The sequence below is a fragment of the Bubalus bubalis genome, chromosome 14, assembly GCF_019923935.1.
Source record: "Bubalus bubalis isolate 160015118507 breed Murrah chromosome 14, NDDB_SH_1, whole genome shotgun sequence".
NCBI classification, from domain to species: Eukaryota; Metazoa; Chordata; class Mammalia; order Artiodactyla; family Bovidae; genus Bubalus; species Bubalus bubalis.
In genome coordinates this window covers 37,527,031-37,547,902 of record NC_059170.1, presented here as the reverse complement: position 1 = coordinate 37,547,902, position 20,872 = coordinate 37,527,031, and the positions used below count along the sequence as shown (strand labels likewise).

At 44.9% G+C, this 20,872-nt stretch overlaps 2 protein-coding genes and 1 long non-coding RNA gene across 9 annotated transcripts in view; 2 read left to right on the top strand and 1 right to left on the bottom strand.

The window, feature by feature from the left end:
- The window catches only part of WDR37 (WD repeat domain 37), a 34,828-nt gene extending 20,778 nt beyond the window's left edge, over positions 1-14,050 (bottom strand). Inside the window, exons 1-3 of one of the 7 annotated variants that reach the window (XM_006064946.4) lie at positions 13,881-14,050; positions 3,287-3,464; positions 69-186 (exon numbers count right to left, since the gene is read on the bottom strand). In XM_006064946.4, coding sequence (XP_006065008.1) covers positions 69-186; positions 3,287-3,424 — 256 coding nt within the window. In that variant the 5' untranslated portion in view covers positions 3,425-3,464; positions 13,881-14,050. Of the gene's footprint in view, positions 1-68; positions 187-3,286; positions 3,465-13,372; positions 13,566-13,880 lie in introns of those variants that run through there. The other 6 variants (XM_044927940.2, XM_006064947.4, XM_006064945.4 and 3 more) reach the window with 6 other exon arrangements.
- Positions 14,017-14,876, top strand: LOC112578889. The gene is made up of 2 exons (XR_006544534.1): positions 14,017-14,155; positions 14,648-14,876. It is a non-coding gene; the product is annotated as an uncharacterized LOC112578889 (long non-coding RNA).
- Positions 14,877-16,241: 1,365 nt separating this feature from the next.
- On the top strand, positions 16,242-20,807 carry IDI1 (isopentenyl-diphosphate delta isomerase 1). The gene is made up of 5 exons (XM_006064944.4): positions 16,242-17,200; positions 17,441-17,613; positions 17,754-17,846; positions 18,292-18,422; positions 19,366-20,807. The coding sequence occupies exons 1-5, from the start codon at positions 17,052-17,054 to the stop codon at positions 19,681-19,683; spliced, it is 864 nt and encodes a 287-aa protein (XP_006065006.2). The 5' UTR covers positions 16,242-17,051; the 3' UTR covers positions 19,684-20,807.
- Positions 20,808-20,872: the final 65 nt, after the last annotated feature.

Below are 20,872 nucleotides of genomic sequence, written 5' to 3'. Positions count from 1 at the left end.
AAACTCTCAAATATCCATATGGAGAAGTGACAGGTTATAAAAGTATTTCAAATAAGAGCAATACTCACATTCTAAGTTTTCAATATAAAGGTTTTCAAATTCTCTTTCTATTTGACCAAACAGTTCCAGAAGAGTACTGCGAACCGAGGAAGGCAGCTTAGAATCCTGCAGAGAAAGAAGGTTGGGCTGAAAGTGAACGAGTAAGTGAATGAGGAGCTCTGACACCGAGCACTAGCTTCCAAAGGGAATTATCATTCAAGCTCTTATTTTGTATCTTTACATATTTTATTTCTTCTACGTAAACACTCAAAAGAACATCAAGTTTCAAATTCCTACAGCTGAAACTAAAACCAAATTGTGTAAATGGTTTCCCAGGATGGCACAGGTTTTGAGGCCAAGCAGGTCTTCAAACACGTAACTCCCTTTACAAGGAAGGAAACAAGCCTATTCAAGATCTCTGAGTTTGTGGGAGATGAAGCTATGAACAGCCCTTATGCTCCAGCATGTGGCATCACAAGTCAATCTTAGTAAGTGGTACCTCACAATCCTCATATCCACTGTGCTCCAAGCAGAGTAAACTGGACACCTCCTGTAACCCTGCTGCTGCTAAGTCACTTCAGTTGTGTCTGACTCTGTGCAACCCCATAGACGGCAGCCCACCAGGCTCCCCCGTCCCTGGGATTCTCCAGGCAAGAACACTAGAGTGGGTTGCCATTTCCTTCTCCAATGCATGAAAATGAAAAGTGAAAGTGAAGTCACTCAGTCGTGTCCAACTCTTAGCGACCCCATGGACTGCAGCTTACTAGGCTCCTCCATCCATGGGATTTTCCAGGCAAGAATACTGGAGTGGGGTGCCACTGCCTTCTCCATTCCTGTAACTCTACTCAGCACTTAAAAGATTGCTCCAAGGAAGAAAAGTGAATTCAGCTATAAGAGCGAAAGGTCAATCAGCTGAATGAAAACACCAGCATGGAAGGTCCCAGGCCTCTGCAGGGGCTTCACTATGAAGCTACGACTCAGTGAAGCTTCTAGAAGAGTCTGCATTTTCACGGCTGGCATGGAAGAGGCAGGCCCCTTTCCTGGCCTGGGTCAGTGCTTCCAGTGCAGACACGGGTTTCCCACTCCACAACTAGCACCGCTGCCTCCTTGCTTCTGATTCAAGAATCCAATTCCAAAAAAAAAAAAAAAGAATCCAATTCCCATAAAGGCTGCCCAACAGCTGAGCCTGTAATCCCGTCCAGAGTATCGCCTGTGGCTCCACTCAGATGCCCCTGAGGCTCCTGCACTGGAGGTCCGCCACACCTACCATGCCAGGTGCCCACATCCAACGCCATAACCGCCGTTGCTGCCGCGGGACCAGGCCAAGCGCCCCCACCAGCCCGGGGAGCTGCCCGTCCACCCACAGGCACCGACCCACCTGCAGGGTTCTGAATGACCCTCACAAAGGGGTACCCGAGAGGCAGCTGGCTCTACATCACAATGGGGATGGCGCAGAAGCCCTGAGAACACGGGCCCCTCACACAGAGTTACCCCCAAAGATGCATCAGGCAACAAAGGGTCCCTGCTGGAAACTGAGATGACTAACAGTTTAAAAGTCCCTTAGACAACCTGCACTGGCCAGTGGGGGAGCTGACGATCACATCTGACTAACCTTAAAACTAGGTCAGTCATGATTTTTAAATTCCTCTGTCCCACCAGTCACACATGGCTCTGGGCGCCCATACAGGTTAGCACAGATCTAGAACCTTCCACCACAGAAGTTTCAGTGCACAGCTCTGGTTCAAGCATTCCTTGTCAGAAGAGACGAGGACACAGACACCAGCGAGGAAGAACTTGTGAGGACACAGATTGGGTCCATATCCAGGAAGGAAGCCTCAGGAGGACCACCCTGCCCACACCTGACCTCCAGCTGCCCACCTCCAGGATGGAGAGAAATAAGCGTCTGCCATTTAATCTCCCATCTGTGGCACTTCGCTGTGGTCATCCGAGCTCACAAGAACAGGCAAAGCCATTCTGGAGGCCCCTTCAATCTACAATTTTATTTCCAAATTAAGTTAAAATGTAACCAATTCATTATTCACCCAGTCAGTACATAAGCGGATCCTAAGTGAACGTTTCCCACCCGCCAGCAACAGCACCAGTTTCTGAGCACACACAGCTGCATCCTGCCAGCACATGCTCCATGTCCCAGCTTCTTAGGTCAACAGCAAATGAGCCAATTTCTCAGATTTACACCATATTTCCCTGTAACATTGTGGTGGATGAATCAGTTTTAACTGCAAAGGAATGATTATATGTATCTACATAGATAGATAGATATGGAGCAGGCCGGGGTGGGGGGGGCCGCAGGTCATCTTGGTTCCCTGACCAGGGATTGAACCCATGCCCCCTGTGGTGGAAACTTGGAGTCCTAACCACTGGACCACCAGGGAATTCCCAGTATTCATACTTTTACTACAGTATTCATACTTTTACACCTGCCAAAGTAGGAAACTCAAGAGACACAGGTTCGATCCCTGGGTCAGGAAGATTCCCTGGAGAAGGAAATGGGAACCCGCTCCAATATTCTTGCCTGGGAAATCCCAAGGACAGAGGAGCCTGGCGGGCTACAGTCTGCGGGGTCGCAGAGTAGGACATGACTTGAGCGTGCACACAGGCACATATACTTATGCCTATATAAACATATAGCAGATATATCTATAATTTATTTTACTATAACATATGCTTTTATTTAGACTTAAGAAACAATATTCTTTTAAAAACCTAACATTTTGCTCATTATAGAAGAACTAGAAAAAGAAGCAGCAAACTTATCTTTGTCAATAAAATATTAGATCACTGAATAAAGGGGGCATCGAATTATCAGAAAGACATACAATGTAATAAGCAGCAGATATACTCACACAGCAGACACAGGATAAAGCCAAGAAAAGTTACTGAAAGATCAGATTCCAAGAACTCCTCAGAGAACAAAGATCATTATACCTGATTCTGCTCTCCTCTTGAGGCTCTGAGACAGAAGCCTTTTTAGGCTGTCAATCTGCCTGTGCAAAGAATAAAAACTAGCCCAGACTACCACACCCACATGTATTACAATATGTAACACACTAACCTAGAAACTGAATTCTGCCTCTGTAGGCTGTCGCACTTGACTGTCATTTTCACTGGTCTATGGGGGGCCTGCTTGTTCTGGTAACCCACACTTTCCCTCCACTTTGGAGATCTGTATACACTGGGCTATTTTTTGAACACTGCCAACACGATTACATCTTCACCAGACACTCACCTGTCCCTCTAACATGTCTCTGGGCAGGCCCGTCCTCTCCTGCTCTGAGCTGTTAGTTCTCCGTATGGAAAGGCTATGAGATTTGCGCTTCTGTTTTGCTTGGCGAGCAGCTGAACAACTCCCGCTTTCTGTGGGCATTACTTCTGGAAGATGAGGTCCTGGTCACTCCTGCAAGAAGCTAAACAGGAACAGGAAAAACAAGTATGGTATTTCTGATACGGCAAACTGAAATGAAGGAAAAACGGGATAGGGATGAAACTGCTCACTGTAAATTTCCTTATTATGTTAACATTTACTATGTAAATTAGAATGTGATACATTCACATGTTTTAAGGTAGAGACCACAGCCTTTGTTAAAGAGGTAACTTCTTTATCAAATTTCATGAACACCCTTTTAAAAAATCAACAGCAGAGAAGGGTTTAAAACTCTCCCTTAGCCCACTCTCTGCAGACTCCCCGACTCCCCTGGGGAACCAATTCTAACTGCATTTTCCAGCTACAGATTCCAGAGCTATGCCTCCCAGAGAAATCCAATGCAAGCCCCAAAAGCGACTGCAGATTTTCTAGCAAGCACATTAAAAAGGTAAGGACAAATAAAATTTTAATGCTTTATTTAACCCATGTTTAAAATACTCTCATCTGAGTCAAGAAAAAAACCCAAATGAGGTCTGTCAGTGTTTGTTAAGCTCCAGTTTCCTTCTCACTCACAGCACCACTCACTGGGAACCGGCCAGGTTCGTGGGGCTCACCTGTGGTGAGCGCCACCGTCATACCGTCATACAGCACACAAAATCCTGCATGGCATTCCAATATCCACGTAACACATTTTCCTTTCCCCATTTTGGACATTATTCATTTCCTGCTATCATCAACAACTCTTCTCAATACGATCACATTACTTAGTTAATATGGCTCTAAGCAGTATATTTACACAGGACACACTCCTTCTTCAACTGCAGATTGATGTTTTGGATATCACTTCCTCATTTTCTGCTCTCACTGGTCCCTCCTTCTCCCAGCATACCTTTGTGAATGCAAGTAATTTTAAGCATATACTTAAATTTCTTCCTTCTTCAACAACCAACAGTATCTGTAGGTCCTCACTGTAAAACGGCTCTCAGTGTCCCACCTTCTCTGGAGCCAGCCCACAGCCCCCCACTCCCCACTCTGCTGCGGCAGAGTGCGTGTCCTCTGGGGATCCTGAGCTTAGGGCTCTCAGCCTGCCCCCGCCCATGGACCACAGCCACCTCCTGTGGACTGCTGGCACTGCTCCCCTGTGGATGCAGCACAGCTGTCTTAACCATGCACCTACTGCAAAGAATTCTGGCCCTTTCCAGTTTCTTACTATTACAAATAAAGCTACTATGACAATAACATAGGTTTTTGCTGAAACTCCAATACTTTGGCCACCTGATGCGAAGAGCTGACTCACTTAAAAAAAGACCCTGATGCTGGGAAAGATTGAGGGCAGGAGGAGAAGGGGACAACAGAGGATGGGATGGTTGGACAGCATCATCGACTCAATGGACATGAGTTTGGGTAAACTCCAGGAGTTGGTGATGGACAGGGAGGCCTGGCATGCTGCGGTTCATGGGGTCGCAAAAAGTTATACACGACTGAGTGACTGAACTGAACTGAAGTTTCTACTTCTTCTGACTGCTGTATGTTTACAGGAAAAAGAAAACAAAAAACTAACAAGTTATTTAAAATGTTTGAGATATAATTCACACACAATCCACTCTACCAAAACTTCTAAATTTTGAGTAAGTCCTAACTCATCCATTATTTTTAAGACTCATACTTTTAGAGTCATGTCTAAGAACTTTCCACCAATCCTAAATTCCCAAATTTTTATGTTTTCTTCTTAAAATTTTAGCTTTATCAGTTACATTTAAATTTACAAGCTATTCTGGGATTGTTTTTTAAATAAAGTGTGAAGTTTAGATCAAGGTTTTTGTTTTTTTTTTTCTGGTGGTATCCTGTTATTCTAGCACCATATGCTAAAGACAATCTATCCTACACCAAATTGAGCAAGTTTGGCATCTTGCTCAAAAATCAATTGGCTATATTTCTATGGGATTATTTCTTGGTTCTCTATTCTGTTCCACTGTTCTGTGTTATCTTGAAATCAGACATCTTGTGATTTCTATCACATCTTTTTCACAATGTTTTAGCCATCCTACTTCCTTTGCCTTTCCACAGAAATTTAGAATAATCTCATCCATATCTGCAAAACTCCTGATGGAACTTTGATAAGAACTGCGTTTAATCTGTTGACTAATATGGACAGAACTAGCTTGTCTATTATGTAGAGACTTCCAATCTATGGACAGAGAGGATCTGTTTCAGATCATCTTTGATTTCCTTCCTCAGCTTGTAGTTTCCGCATAAAAGTTCTATATATACAAATAACCCTGAAGATTATATTTTTGTGCAATTTTAAATTGCTGGTATACAAAAATACAACAGATTTGTGTGTAATAAGCTTGTATCCTATGCTCTTGTTGAACTCATTTACCAGTTCAAGATTTTTCTGTAGATTATTTAGCATCTCCTATGTGGACTACTGTGTCATGTAAAAAAGGACAGCTTACTTCTTCCTTTCTGATCTGCATGCCTTTATTTCCTTTACTTATCTTACTGATTTGGCTAGAAATTCCAATGCCATGTTGAATCAGAAGTAACAGCAAACATCCTTTCTTTATTTGGATCTTGAGGTAAATATACTCAGTTTTCACCATTAAGTATATTAGCTGTAGGTTTTGGGTAAACACATCATTTTATCAAGTTGAAAGTCCCCCTCAACTGTTGACGTTCTGAGAGTTTCACGAGTGAGTGTCAACTGTGTCACGTTTTTTCGGGAGTCACTTAATATGAGCACATAGCTTTCTTCTAAGCCCCTAACAGGTCAATTACACTGTTGATTTTCAATATTGATCTAAACTTGCATCCATGGAGTAAATCCTACTTGGGCATGGTGCATAACTGTTTTCTCATTTCGTTTATTTTTTCTGCCTTCTTGTATGTTATTTGAACATTTTTTGGAATTTCGTTCTGATTTCTCTTGTTTTGGAGTTTCTTTTGTATAACTTTTCTTAGTGGCTGCTAAGTTTTCATTATCTTTTCACAGCTTATCAGTCTGCTGACCACCAACGTTCTACCAGTTCCTGGTGAGTGTTGAAGCCTTACTTCCTCCACGTCCCTCTGCCCTCCCCACTGACAACATAATCGTCTTAAGTGTTTCCTCCAAACACACTGAGAACCACATCAGACAGCTGTTGCTTCAACTTTCAAACCTAAGTCAGAGAAGGAATGTCTATTGAATTTACCAATTCATTTACTCTCTCCATTGTTTCTTCTTCCTTCCTGGTGTTCCTACAGCGTTTCCTTTCTGTTGAACTTCCTCTATTATTTCAGGGTAGCTCTGTTGCTAACAAATCATGTGAATGATGTTTTCACTTGATAGAGAATTCTGATCTGATGGTTCTTTTCCTTCAGCACTTGAAAAACATACTACTGGCTGGTGCACTGGGACGACCCAGAGGGATGGAATGGGGAGGGAGGAGGGAGGAGGGTTCAGGATGGGGAACACATGTATACCTGTGGTGGATTCATTTTGATGTTTGGCAAATCTAATACAGTTATGTAAAGTTTAAAAATAAAATAAAATTAAAAAAAAAAAAAAAAAAGAAAAACATACTACTTCCTTCTGGCCTCTGCAGTCTGTGATGAGAAATCAACTACAGACAAAGGGACATTTCTCTCTCCCACTGCTTTTTCATCTTTAGTTTCAGAAGTCTGACTATGAGGCAGCTCAGCAGACTTCTTTGAATTTATCTTGCCTGGGTTTCACCATATGTTTTGAATATATAGGTTTATGGCTTGCCAAACTTGGGAAATACCTAGCCAGTGTTTCTTCAAACATACTTTCAGCCCCACTGTCTCTCTCCTCTCTTCCTGATAAGAAGGACAGGTCTCTTGGTAAAGGCACAGGTCCCAGGGGTTCAGTTTACTTTTTTCCAGTCTATTTTCTCTCTAATGTTCAGACTGGGTAATTTTCATTGTTTTATCATCAAGTTCATGGATTCCACAAGCTCACTATTGTACTCCCCAGTTCTAAAATTTCCATTTGTTTCTTCTTTACATGCCATATTTTCTTCCTGAGATTTTCTATTTTTCATTTGCTTTAAGTGTTAGTATCTCCTCACTGAAAATTTTATCACGACTGTTTTAAAATCTTGTCAAACAATTCTAATATCTGCATTGGTCCTGTGTGGCTGTTAGCTACCTTTTCTGATTCAAGTTGACATCTTCCCCCTCAGTGTGAGAAGCCTCAGGATGCTGGGTGTTGTAATCAGACATGAGACCTGATCTAAGTCTTCCAGCAGGCCTCTTCTGATACTGACCCAGCCAGCAAACAAGGGTATGGCCTTGTTTCTGCCAGGTGGATATAGAAAGTGGGGATGGAAGCAAGTGCTCCCCATTCCGCCTCCTCTGACCCAGGAGGAAGTACCCTTGCCAATGCCGGGTGAAGCTCTCTTGGCCTCTATTCACACTGCTGAGCTGAACGTAGGGCACCTTGTTACTGTGCGGTTCCAAGCTTCATCACCACAGGTGGTGATAAATTCCTGAACTTTTGCTAGGTTTCTTCTGAGGCCATTCCAACGGGAAAGAAGAGTGTGTTCTTTGTTACCGCACAACAGAGATGAGAACCCAGCTTCTCACCAGGCCTCTCTGATCCCACCCGGCACAGTGTGGTCCCCACAAGGCTTGTCAGGGGTCAGAGACTAGCTTCCCTACCCAACCTTAGACACTTAGCGTGAGGTGGGGCCGCAATGTTTTCTAAGCATGTCCTGTCTGGCAGGCTGTCCCTTTCCTGGTCTTCTGGTCAAAGGCCAGCTTTCTCGGGGCTTGCTGAGCCCTTTGGCATTGCTGGGTTGTGGCTGCTCAAGGCCCAAGGCTAGGATGTATGGGGCAAGAGGAAAACCCAAGGAACTTAGCCCAGAATAAGTTCTCAGGTCCCCATACACCTGCAGTTTTCTTTCTTCTCTCCACTTTTTAGTCTCATGTTTGTTTATTTGTTTTGTATTTAATGTCCACTGCTTTTAGCTGTACTTAGTGGGAGCAACAGGAAAAGTATACATCTACTCTAAAGCCAGAGATCTTTTGACTCCCCAATTGAACAAGTGTAGGCCTTGTACAAAAGATAACAAAAAAGTAAGTACATTCAAGACGGTCAATTAATTCTTTGTGTTTAGGTTTTAAAATTTGAAATTCACTAATTTATTAAAATTATCACTTTTTGCAGAGGAGATCAGTCCTGGGTGTTCTTTGGAAGGAGTGATGCTAAAGCTGAAACTCCAGTACTTTGGCCACCTCATGCGAAGAGCTCACTCATTGGAAAAGACTCTGATGCTGGGAGGGATTGCGGGCAGGGGGAAAAGGGGACGACAGAGGATGAGATGGCTGGATGGCATCACCGACTCAAAGGAAGTGAGTTTGAGTGAACTCCGGGAGTTGGTGATGGACAGGGAGGCCTGGCATGCTGCCATTCATGGGGTCGCAAAGAGTCGGACGCGACTGAGCGACTGAACTGAACTGAACTGATATAGACAAAATTTAACTCTCAAATGTTTTTTAAAAAGGACACTTAGTAAGATAACTTTTTATCTCTAAAATTCTCATTAAAAAATATATATATCTTCCATTTTCCTTGCTTTTTTGTATACTCTGTCAAAGCCAGCCACAAGGAAAACCCCCATTCAAGCAGAGGGCAGAGGCTTCACCTACCAACAGAACAATAAGAATCTGTGTTATCCATCACACCTTATTTCATTCACATGAGTTTGAGAGTCATACAAACCTAAGTCCCCACCAACTCCTCAAAGGGCTGGCTCTCTTCCATCATGAAGCTTCAGCTTGAATGTCACTTCCCAGAACAGCCTCCCTTGAAGACCACTAGCCACAGCACTTCATAACTCTCGCCATGCTTGTATTTACATCCTATTTATGATCTGCTCACTAAATATGTGTTTCCCCCACTACACAATCAACACAGTGAGGACTGGGACACAGTAAACTGGGGCCACTACTGTATTTGTACTGTATTTGTTAGGCCTGACATAAACACATCCTCAAATATCTGTTGGGTGGATGAACACTACATCTACCACTGACAGACTGTGTAACCCTCGTCAGGTTACTTAACCACCTTCTGAAGGCTTAACTCTGTATCTTTAAAGCAGGGATAATAATAGCACTACTTCATTAAGTCACTCACCAGTATTCCTCTCATCTGGATGGGCTGAGCACTGGGAATGCGGTAGTGAACAAAACAGGCTTGGTTCCTACCTTCTCAGAATGCTTAAGAGTTGAGTTGGAAGACAGATATTATACACACAATCTCATAACTTATTACAGAAGTTATAAATTGTGACGAGTGCTACAAAAGACATGTGCAAATATTATGAGACCAGCTATTAGCTAAATAGTTACAAAGATCATTCTGAGAGGCCAGCATCCAAATTGAGACTGAAGAATTCCTAAGAGTTAACCACATGGAAAACAGAAAAGGGAGTAGATATTTCAAGGACAGCAATAGCATGTGAAAATGCCCAGATATTAAAAAACAAATACTACATCTGTAACACAGCAAACAATGGACAGAACAGTGCAAGGTAAGTGGAGTGATAGGCTTAGAATCTAATCTTTTGTTTACAGTTTATCCTAAAATAAAAGGAAAGTCACTTAAAACTTTTTAAGCAAATAAGCAACAGTAGACTGGCTGCTATGTGAAAAATACACTAAAAAGTAAGACGACCATGAATGAGAAGCCAATTAGGCAGTTACTGAAACAGTCGAGGTAATAGATTATAACAATTAAGATTAGAGGAGGATGAATGGATTGGGGTGGGCAGGGGAAGAAGAGAGAGGTAACAGGGAGAGCCCCTTTCCGAGGCAGCAGGTAGGTGAAACAGAGGTCAGATTACCAAGATGAGACAGCAGATATGGAGAAATCAGGACCTAATACTGAATGTATTGTTTTTGCAATGCCTTTGAATGTCAAAATACAAGGAAGCAGGGTGTACAGGTTTAGAGATGAAGAGAGAACTACAGAACGTGTATAAAACTGGGAGAAGTCTACACTGAAGTAAAGACGGGTTCTTTGACCCCATCATGCCTCCAAGTCCAATACCTTACCATTTTTAACTGCTCTTCTGCACAAGAGGGGGAAAAAGTGTATTACTGGTAGATATAGGTGGCTCAGACGGTAAAGCGTCTGCCTGCAATGCGGGAGACCCGGGTTCGATCCCTGGGTCCAGAAGATCCCCTGGAGAAGGAAATGGCAACCCACTCCAGCACTCTTGCCTGGAAAATCCCATGGACGGAGGAGCCTGACAGGCTACAGTCCATGGGGTCGCAAAGAGTCGGACACGACTGACCGACTTCACTATTACACTATTATAGGCAACACAGAATAAAACTGTCTCTCACAAAAAAATTATTTTTGATGGAAAATGACAGAACAAATCTTTTTCATGAAATTTAGATCTGAAAAATTTGAGCTATAGAAATTAGAGACAGTTGAGACAAAAGTATAAAGAAAAACAACGGCAGAATCTGTGGTTGGCAGAATTTTACATACACAAAAAAAAGATACTGATATTTAATTTAAAATATTTGAACATAAATTCTTTAAGCAACTCATATGATCCCACTGAAGAGTATTTCAATAACTTTTTAAAAGAAGCATTTAGAAACTATTTAACTGCCGTATACAAAAGTTGTCCAAGAAATCAAAGTGACTTAAAGGAATCTTAACCAGAAATTGTATTCTTCACTTTAAAAACTAAAGGTCCCAGGTGGAAGAGGCAAAATGAGCCTTCTGGGGTGCTGCAAATGTCCCCTATCTTGATCTGGCTTATGCTTATACAAAGATGTATATATAGGTAAAAATCCACAGAGCTGCACATTTACAACTAGCACACTGTATGAATTTACTGTATGTTTTACTCAATAAAAAACAACTCCCAGGCTAAAAAAAATAGGAAGGTATATGCAATTCTCTTTTCAGCAAGTACACATGTTAAAGGACTAACTTCATAAAACATCTCAGTTATTAAGATTTTCAACACAGAAATTTATCCCAGCCACCTCAGGGTTCATGTTATGTTTTTTAAAGGAACAAACATATCAAAACCCTGTTTCACAAAACTCAAGAAAAAATGCGACTATCTCTAAATATTTCAATCAAGCAAGTAAAATAGCAGAAAGCTTCTCAGTAGAAATACTCTGGTAAACGTAAACTGGGAAGTTAATGCATTCCGAAGGTTCTACAAATTGCTTACACAAAGTGTGAAAATTGCAGTATTAACCTTCCTTCCACCTCAATGATAGTCTCCCTTAAGGATCACATAACCAGCTTGTCCAGCGTCCGTATCTTCAGTAGAAATAAGCAGTCTTCTTCACTACTAACTTGTAAGATTCTCACCTCGGCCTGTCCCTGAGCCTTGAACCCCTTCCTCAACCCCATGAACCACCTGGTGCTACTCTGGGCTTTGCCTGCTTTTGTTGGTCACCTCACCAAATAGTCAATGTACTGGTCATCTTTTCCCACTCATCAATTTCTACACAAACACACACATTTCAAATAATTACAAATATGAAAGAGGCTTTGGTCCTTCAAAGAGGTTTTAGCTCTTGTTTAGTCACTAAGTCGTGTCCGACTCTGCGACCCAAGGACTGTAGTCTGCCAGGCTCCTCTGTCCATGGGATTTCCCAGGCAAGAATACTGGAGTGGGTTCCCATTTCCTTCTCCAGGGAATCTTCCTGACCCAGGGATCAAACCTGTGTCTCCTGCATTGGCAGGTGGGTTCTTTACCATCTGAGCCACCAGAAAAGCTTCATGACAGGGCACATGACCGCATTAAACAGAAGGTTTAATGAATAAAAGGTCCTACAGTTTTTTTAAACACATCCAAAAAAGTATAAATAGTTCCCTCCAAGAATCCAACCTCCCTATCCTATTGGTCAAGTGTATCAATTTAATATAAACTCTCCCTCTGCGCAACTGGTTTGTCCTTGCATGCCACATGCCTACTATACCCTACAAACAAAACAACACTCACAATTTCAAACTCAGTGGCGTTTTTAAACAGTTTTGGCCAAAGAAAAATACTGACTAGTAAATATCATGAACGGTAATAACATGCAAAAAAAAAAAAAAAATAGTTAAAAGCTATACTCTACATGTGGCATTTAATAACACAAAACGTAGCTGAAAAGCCGATAGAGTTTTTCATAGCCCTTCACTGTAAAAGTACCCTTACTCAATTCCTGAAGACAAACGACAAACTCAGCTGCTGAGTGACATCAACCAAAGGCAGCCCCGCAGTCCAGCCTCGGTAAACCGGCTAAAGGTGTCCCGTCGTCCACCCAGTCGAAGGCAGGCTCACCAATTCTGGACCTGATGCTGGACTGGGGGCATCTCTAACCGGAAAACCACCAACGCTACTTAAAGACCTCAATTATTAAAAGAATGAGCTCGCATCAAGGATGAACTTCTTAACTGTAGAGTCGTCGTCTTAGAAGAAGCAGCACTTGGGAACTCAGAGCGCGGTCGGTACTCCCGGGGGAAGGGGCTGAGGGCGTCAGCTCGCGACCGAGGCACAGCAGGTGCGCGCGGCTGCCCGGTCCTGGGGAGGAAGGAAACGCGCCGGGGCCTCCGTGCTAGCACCCGGAAGGACGCGAGGCTGGACACGGCCCGCCGCTCCAGCCCAAGGTCGCGGCGCCCCTCGCGCGTTCCACACCCTCAATGGGGCCTGGGGACCCCGGGCTCCGACACGCTCGCGGGTGGGAGGTTCCCTGAGGCCGCGAAGGACCCGCCTCCCCAGACGCTCTGGGCGAGGGGCGCGCGTTCCAACTCCGTCCAGACCCGGCCGGGCTCCGGGTCGGAGAGGGGCGCGGAATCAGGGCCCAGGTCCGGGTGCGCGTGGCCCCCCAGGACAACCCGGCCCAGCGGAGGCCGCCGCCGCCGCACAGCCTGCGGCTGCGGTCCCGGGCTGAAGATGGCGGGCCAGCACTCACCTGTCACGCCGCCTCCGAGCCCACCGCTGCGCACTGCCACTCGGGCAGTGAGCTGCCGCCCGTGTCTTCCCAGCCACGCGGGGCACGGGACGGACGCGGACGCACAGGACCCCGAGTCCGCCTAGACGCGGCCCCAAGACCCGGCAGCCCAATGCCCCACACTTCCGGCGCCGGAAGTCCCTGCCCCGCCTCCGCCCCACGCCGGAAATCCCTCCCGCCATCCTCCACAGGCAGGCCCGACGGGAAGTCCCGCCTCCGCCCCGCGGCTGGCACCGCCGGAAGTCCAGTCCATCGCAGGAAGTCCCACCCGCTGCTCGCGGGGGCGGGGATCCTCAAGTGGGTCGCGGCGGCCCTCAAGTGGGTCGCGGCGGCGGCAAATACACCGCTGGGCCCCGGGACCACCCGACCCTCGCCCTGCGGTGCCGGCGCCCATCTGAAGTCCTCGCAGAGGGCCGAAGGGCGGCGGGCGCCCGTGGCGCGGGGGCGCTGAGGACCTGCGGGTACTCACGGCGGCGGGGGCCCAAGGGCGTCCCGGGAGGGCGCAGGTCGGCGTCCATCTGGACCCGGGTCGGGTCTCTGGAGCCGCCGGCCCCAGTCGGAACCGCCTCGTGTGCCAGGAACCGCTTCCCGGGCGTCGATTCCCGGGGCGGCGCGGGCGAGACGGCTGCGCGCGGATCCTGGCGGATCTGCGGAGGGTGACTCACCCCCTGCAGCCTCCGGTCTGAAGTGTGTGTTCACCATTGGCTGCGGAGACGAAACAAAGGCAGCGTCTCGCCGCGAAAGGTGGGACCTGATGGCCTTCTTGTCCTTGTACAGGTTGGAAAAATTACAGGGTGCGCAGGCAGCCTCTGCTCTAGGAACAACCAGCTGGGCGTTTAAAGTCCTAAAGCAAAGACGAAATCGGACGCGTGGGGCATTTTTTTTTTTTAATACAGATTAAAGCTCATCATTTGAATTGGAGAAGCATTAGTACGATTGTTTCACAAGAAACAAACTCGACGTATTTGGGGATTCGAATAGCCACAAAGTTTGTGCAATAAAACCCGAGGTTACTTCAATATTCAGTATAATAAAAGTTTATTGCTAGAATCAATTATATAAGGTGAACTTAGGGTTTCAAGTTTGGTGGTTGTAGCTACCATTCAACTAGCAATTTTATTAGGGACCTAATATGCACAAGGCATTCTGCAGGGCGAGGGAGCAGGTAGAATGCCGAGTGAACCAGTTATCAGCTCCCAGTTGATTCAGGTGCTAATATGTAGTTTTATTTTGCAGCACAGCATCAACAGTTTGGGTGAAACTTACGACGTTGTTATAATTGAGGTAATCTTTTCTCTGCTATATTTAGAATTCTGTAAAAGTCAACCATGACTGTAAAAAAGTGTCACAAAAATAAGAGGGGAAAGGAATCAACACTTTGAGGGCTCGCTGTGTGCCAGGCACATAACATATTTGTTAACTTGTCTGATTGTCAAGCCAACCTAATAAAGTGCTGATCAAAACTGCAGTGAGGTACCACCTCACACTGGTCCAAATGGCCATCATCAAAAAGTCCACTAATAGTAAATGCTGGAGAGGGTGTGGAGAAGAAGGAACCTACAGCCACTATGGAGAACAGTGTGGAGGTTCCCTAAAAAACTAAAAATACAACTACCATATGATCCAGCAGTCCCACAACTGACCATATACCTGGACAAAGCTCTTAATTTCAAAAGATACATGTACCCCCAAATGTTCACAGCAGCACTATTCACAATAGCCAAGACATTAAGCAATCTGAATGTCCATCAACAAATGGAATGGATAAGAGACGTGGTGTGTATACGTACACACACACACAATTGATAAAAAAGATGTGTGTATACATACACTCATGCGTGCGTGCGCACAATGGCATACTAATTAAAAAAAACCTTTTGCAACATGAATAGGCTTCCCTTGTAGCTCAGTCAGTAAAGAATTTGCCTGCAGTGCAGGAGACCTGGGTTCGATCCCTGGGTTGGGAAGATCCCCTGGAGAAGGAAATGGCAACCCACTCCAGTATCCTCGCCTGGGAAATCTCATGGACAGAGGAGCCTGGTGGGCTGCAGTCCATGGGGTGACAAAGAGTTGGGCACAGCTGAGCGACTGACACTTACTTTTTGCAACATGAATGAACCTAGAGATTGTCGCAGTGCGAAGAAGTCAGTGAAACACATATTTGTAGGTGGGATCTAAGTTCAGTTCAGTCACTCCAGTCGTGTCCTACTCTGCGACCCCATGGACTGCAGCATGCCAGGCTTCCCTGTTCATCACAAACTCCCTGAGGTTGCTCAAACTCATGCCCATGGAGTCAGCAATGCCATCCAACTATCTACAGTATGATACAAATGAACTTTAATCTACAGAACAGAAATAGACTCATACAAAAAACAAACTTAGGCCTACCAAAGAGGAAAGGTGGGATGGATAAATTATATTGGGATTAACATATACACTACTATATATAAACAGAATCCAAGGATTTACTGTGTACCACAGAGAACTAACTTTATTCGACATCTTGTAATAACCTATACTGTTAAAGAATAATGTGTAAACTATCATTTCGCTGTACACCAGAAACTAACATAAATCGACTGAAGTACAAATTATTCTGAATTGAACTTAAAACATGAGAGCATGCTAAGTCGCTTCAGTTGTGTCCAACTCTGTGCGACCCCATGGACTGTAGCCCGCCAGGCTCCTCTGTCCACGGGATTTTCCAGGCAAAAATACTGGAGAAGTTTGCCAGGCCCTCCTCCAGGGGATCCTCTCAACACAGGGATTGAACCTGTGTCTCACATCGCCTGCATTGGCAGGTGAGTTCTTTACCACTAGCGCCACCGGGGAAGTCCAATTAAGCGTGAGGATGTTATAATTAGCTGTCAAAACTCAAAAAGCGAGTATGCAATGGAGCAAAGATTGGATTAAAATCCAGGTCCACATCAAAGCCCACGTTTTCCACAGTGCTTTCCTTTGATAGGGCTGCTGTAACAAAATGCCACAAATCAGGCTTAAACAACAGAAATTTATTGTCTCAGGTCTGGAGGCTTGAGGTCCAGGATCAAGGTGCCAGTCGGTGCCGGTTCCTGCTGAGATCTGTGACAGGGAATCTGTGCCATGTCTCTCTCGCGCGCGCGCCTTCTGCTGGTTTGCCAGCAACTCCCGACTGGCAGAGGTCGTTTTCTAACTCATTTCCTTCACAAATAGTGACAAACTTGTCTAGTTACTTTGAAGTCGCCACACTATCCGGCGGGGACAGCTCACGCTAACCAACAGGTCTGTTTAGCTCACAGAACCGCTTCACACAAGCGCCTCCCCGCGCCTCAGACCGCGAGCGCGCGGGAGACGCCTGACGTCAACGCGCCGCGAACGCAAAGCCTCGGGCGCGTCGATTGGCTAGAGCGGCCAGGGCCGAGGGCAAGACGTAAGTGGACGCTCACTAGGACCCTAGTCAGCGAGTGCCCTCCGTCAGGCCGTTCCGCAGTCGAGGAGCGTCACCTCAGCTGTGTACCGAAGGCACCGAGAGCACCCGCGCGGCGGCCTGGGGAAGGTTCCGCAGCCCAGAACCGTGGGAGGAGACGCCTGGAGATCTGGAGTGGCACCACCGCGCGACCGTGACGTAGGTCGCGAGCCGGCGCACCATTGGCCGGCGGGAATGTGGCGCGCCCTGGCGCCGGCGCGGGCAATTGGCCGCGCGGCCTCGGGGGCCGGGGCTCGGGCCGGAGGCGGGGCCCGTGCCTTGGGGCGGAGTCTGAAGGAGACTCGCCCGGCGGCGCAGCCTACAGTGGACGGCTCGTGTCTCAGGTACGGAGGAGAGAGTCTGTGAGGTGCCGGGAGGCGGGCGGGGGCCCGGGCTCTGCGCGCTGAGGGGCGGACCGAGCGCTTCCGGATCGCATCCCGTAGTCTAACCCAACCGTGTGGGGAAGTAGCCGGAGGCCCGAGGTCTCTGGCGCGTGGGTAGCGCGGGGGGCTGTAAGCGCGGCCCGGGGCCGGCGCTGGGGAGGCAGTGGGGGCGTCCTCCGATTTTGGGACCCACGCCCCCAGGTTCCCGGGGCGGCACGGAGGCTGGGCGGCGATGCCGGAGGTGAGCATGGACGACCTGGACGAGCGGCAGGTGCAGCTCATGGCGGAGATGTGCATCCTCATCGACGAGAACGACCGGAGGATCGGGGCAGAGACCAAGAAGAACTGCCACCTGAACGAGAACATCGAGAGAGGTGCCCGCGAGGGCGGCGGGCGGCGGGCCGGGGTCCTCGGGCGCAGGGAGGGCAGGGATACCACGTCGCCCCCTCCGGCCGCCTGAGCCCTTGCGAGCCCCAGACAGAGACTCAGGGCATCGCATCTCTCTCGCCGTCAGGGCTGTTGCACCGAGCTTTCAGTGTCTTCTTGTTCAACACCGAGAACAAGCTGCTGCTGCAGCAGAGGTCAGACGCTAAGATTACCTTCCCAGGCAAGTACTCACCCTTTGTGTGTTGTTGGCAGCTGTACGTGCTTTGATTTGATTTGTCACGTGCAATTTCTGGTAGCCGAGATCAGAAAATTCTAGTCAGTTGCTGAGTTTTATTTTCTTCACACGAGAAGCTTGTACGGTGGATGCAACCTAATAAAGCAGCAGTAAAGGATAAGAGCTGCTGGGTATGTACAGATGTGTCTGTAATCATTTGTGTCTTATACACAAGACCATTTAACCGTTTGGGTTAAGAAAGCATTCATAAAAATGTACATCTGCCTGTGTCTTTCACAAAATGGTCGCTGGTAGCCCGTTATAACAGATTTAAAATTCTCCAGAATCATTGTATTTTTGTTACTTTTTAAACTTAGTTTTCTTAATCTTCCTAACCTATCTTTCAGGAAAAGTTTATCTCTGTATATTTATAAACATTAACATGTTCCAGGGTGTTTTACTAATACTTGCTGTAGTCACCCGTTAAGCAACCCAAGTGAGCTGGAAGAAAAGGATGCTATTGGAGTAAGAAGAGCAGCACAGAGGCGCTTAAAGGCCGAACTCGGAATTCCCATGGAAGAGGTAACCCACCATACCAGCTGAAATGTATTTAGAATACATTAAAACAATTTTAGTAAAACTTTAAATTCAAGTGTAGCTCTCTGCTTTGTATCACTTGGTTTTTTTCAGGCCCCAAAAAAGCCCATTAAGTACATTTTGACTTCATAATACTTGTAGATACTTAACTCTACCACAATGGGTTGATCTATTAACCGGTATATAAAGTTGACTGTTTTATAATTGACCAAAGATGAGTATTTTCTTGTGAACTACAGACCTGATTGGGTGAATTGAAATTATCCTCTTGTTCCTGGAATTGTCCCCTTTCAATAAGACGTGAATAAATAAAAGTATCTCTCTTATCTAGTTAAAATGGGAATTTTTTTTCCTGCTATAAATTAAGATGCAAGGGGAAATGTCACACTTCTAGTTTGCGTGACTCTCCTATTTTCTTTAATACACATTTTCAATAAATCTTCTATTTTTGGTCCTTTGGGAAAAATTTCAGACTTGAAACTATTTAATACTATTTCAAGTATACATGTTTTCCTGGGTTGGGAAGAACCCCTGGAGAAGGGATAGGCTACACACTCCAGTATTCTTGGGCTTCCCTGGTCGCTCAGCTCTTAAAGAATCTGCCTGCAATGAGGGAGACCTGGGTTCAATCTCTGGGTTGGGAAGATCCCTTGGAGAAGGGAACAGCTAACCACTCCAGTATTCTGATCTGGAGAAGTCAGTGGATTGTATAGTAGTCCATGGGGTCGCAAAGAGTTGGACACGACTGAGAGACTTTCACTTTCACAGTACATATACTTTATGTATTCCGTGTATTAATAGGAAATTGATGTTTCAAAAATTATTCTAAAACTAGTTCTGTGTTCAAGGTATTACTGAAATGTAGTAGGTTGATTTAGATTATTTTTTTGTTGATGTTTTGGAGGTTTTTCTTTTTTTTTTACCCTAGGTTCCTCCAGAGGAAATTAATTATCTAACACGAATTCACTACAAGGCTCAATCTGATAGTATCTGGGGAGAACATGAAATTGACTACATTTTGTTGGTGAAAAAGAATGTGACCTTGAATCCAGACCCCAATGAGATTAAAAGCTATTGCTACGTAACAAAGGAAGAATTAGAAGAACTTCTAGGAAAGGCGGCCCGTGGTGAAATTAAGATAACCCCATGGTTTCGAATTATTGCAGATACTTTTCTCTTTAAGTGGTGGGATAACTTAAATCGTTTGAATCTGTTTGTTGACCATGAGAAAATACACAGGATATAAAAGTGGAGATGAATGGTTACTAAAGTACTGAAGAATTTCTCTAGTTAGTAAACTTAAAATGAACTTTAAAAAAATCTGGTTCCCCACTGGAACTCTCCTTGGAAATACTGATACTTTACAACCTGAATTTGTATAGATAAGAATTCTTGATTTTATGTCATACACCCCATATATATGTGCAATTTGTAAAAAAAAAAAATTTGAGAGATTATTATACAAAGAGCAAAATAAACTTAACCTGTCTAAACAAATGGTTATGACACATTTAAACAAACAAGTGGTGTTCATTTTTTATATATTGTGATAAACGTTTTCAGAAGACTTATATACACTTTACTATCTGCCAGGTGCTTGAGATATCTTTTAACTTTTATCATGGCCCAGAAAAACGTGCAATGGAAGCTATTTGCTTATCTACTTCAAAACATTGCAGTTTAACTTTCCATGTTAAGAGATAAAATATAGTAGAGCAGTTCAAGGAATTAAATGACATGATTTTTGTCATTGAAAGTTAATTTTGTGGTTTAATCATTCTGGAAGTATTTTTGATACTTAAAAGTCTAACTGATTTTGGTAGGGACATTGGCTAGGTGAAGTTATTTAAATAGTCCATGCCAATTAGTAAAGTCTGGTTTTCTGAATTACTAGGAACACAGATTATTTGTAAAATGGAACTTGGGTCAGTTGAGTCATACTCAACAACAGGGTCTTTTAACTGGCACTACAGTTTAGGCTGGATAATTCTTTTTGAAGGTTCATCCTTTGCCTTGTATGGCAGCATCCTTAGGTTCTACCCAAATAATGCCTTTGGCACCCCTCCCCCCATGGCAGCCCCAGTGACACCATATGCTAAATGTCTTCTGGAGGACTTGTCTGCAGCCAGGCCATGTTGTAGGAAAATTAATAAAAACAGGTTAATATTCATGTTAAATAGATTTGGGTTATGGAATATGTATGTATTATTATTTGAACTGTACCTTGACTAATAGTTATTAAACTCTTGCCATGGATTTTTCACATTTGAGACCTTAAGACTGCTTTATTATCCTTGAATGCTATTAATTTCAGGCAAAACTGTAGCAAATGTTAACTTTATCTAACAAAAATAAAGATAAATTACCACATTTTGATACTGTTTATTTGTTATAACCTCAATACAGTAATAGGTGAAAAGTCCTATGGTAGCTTA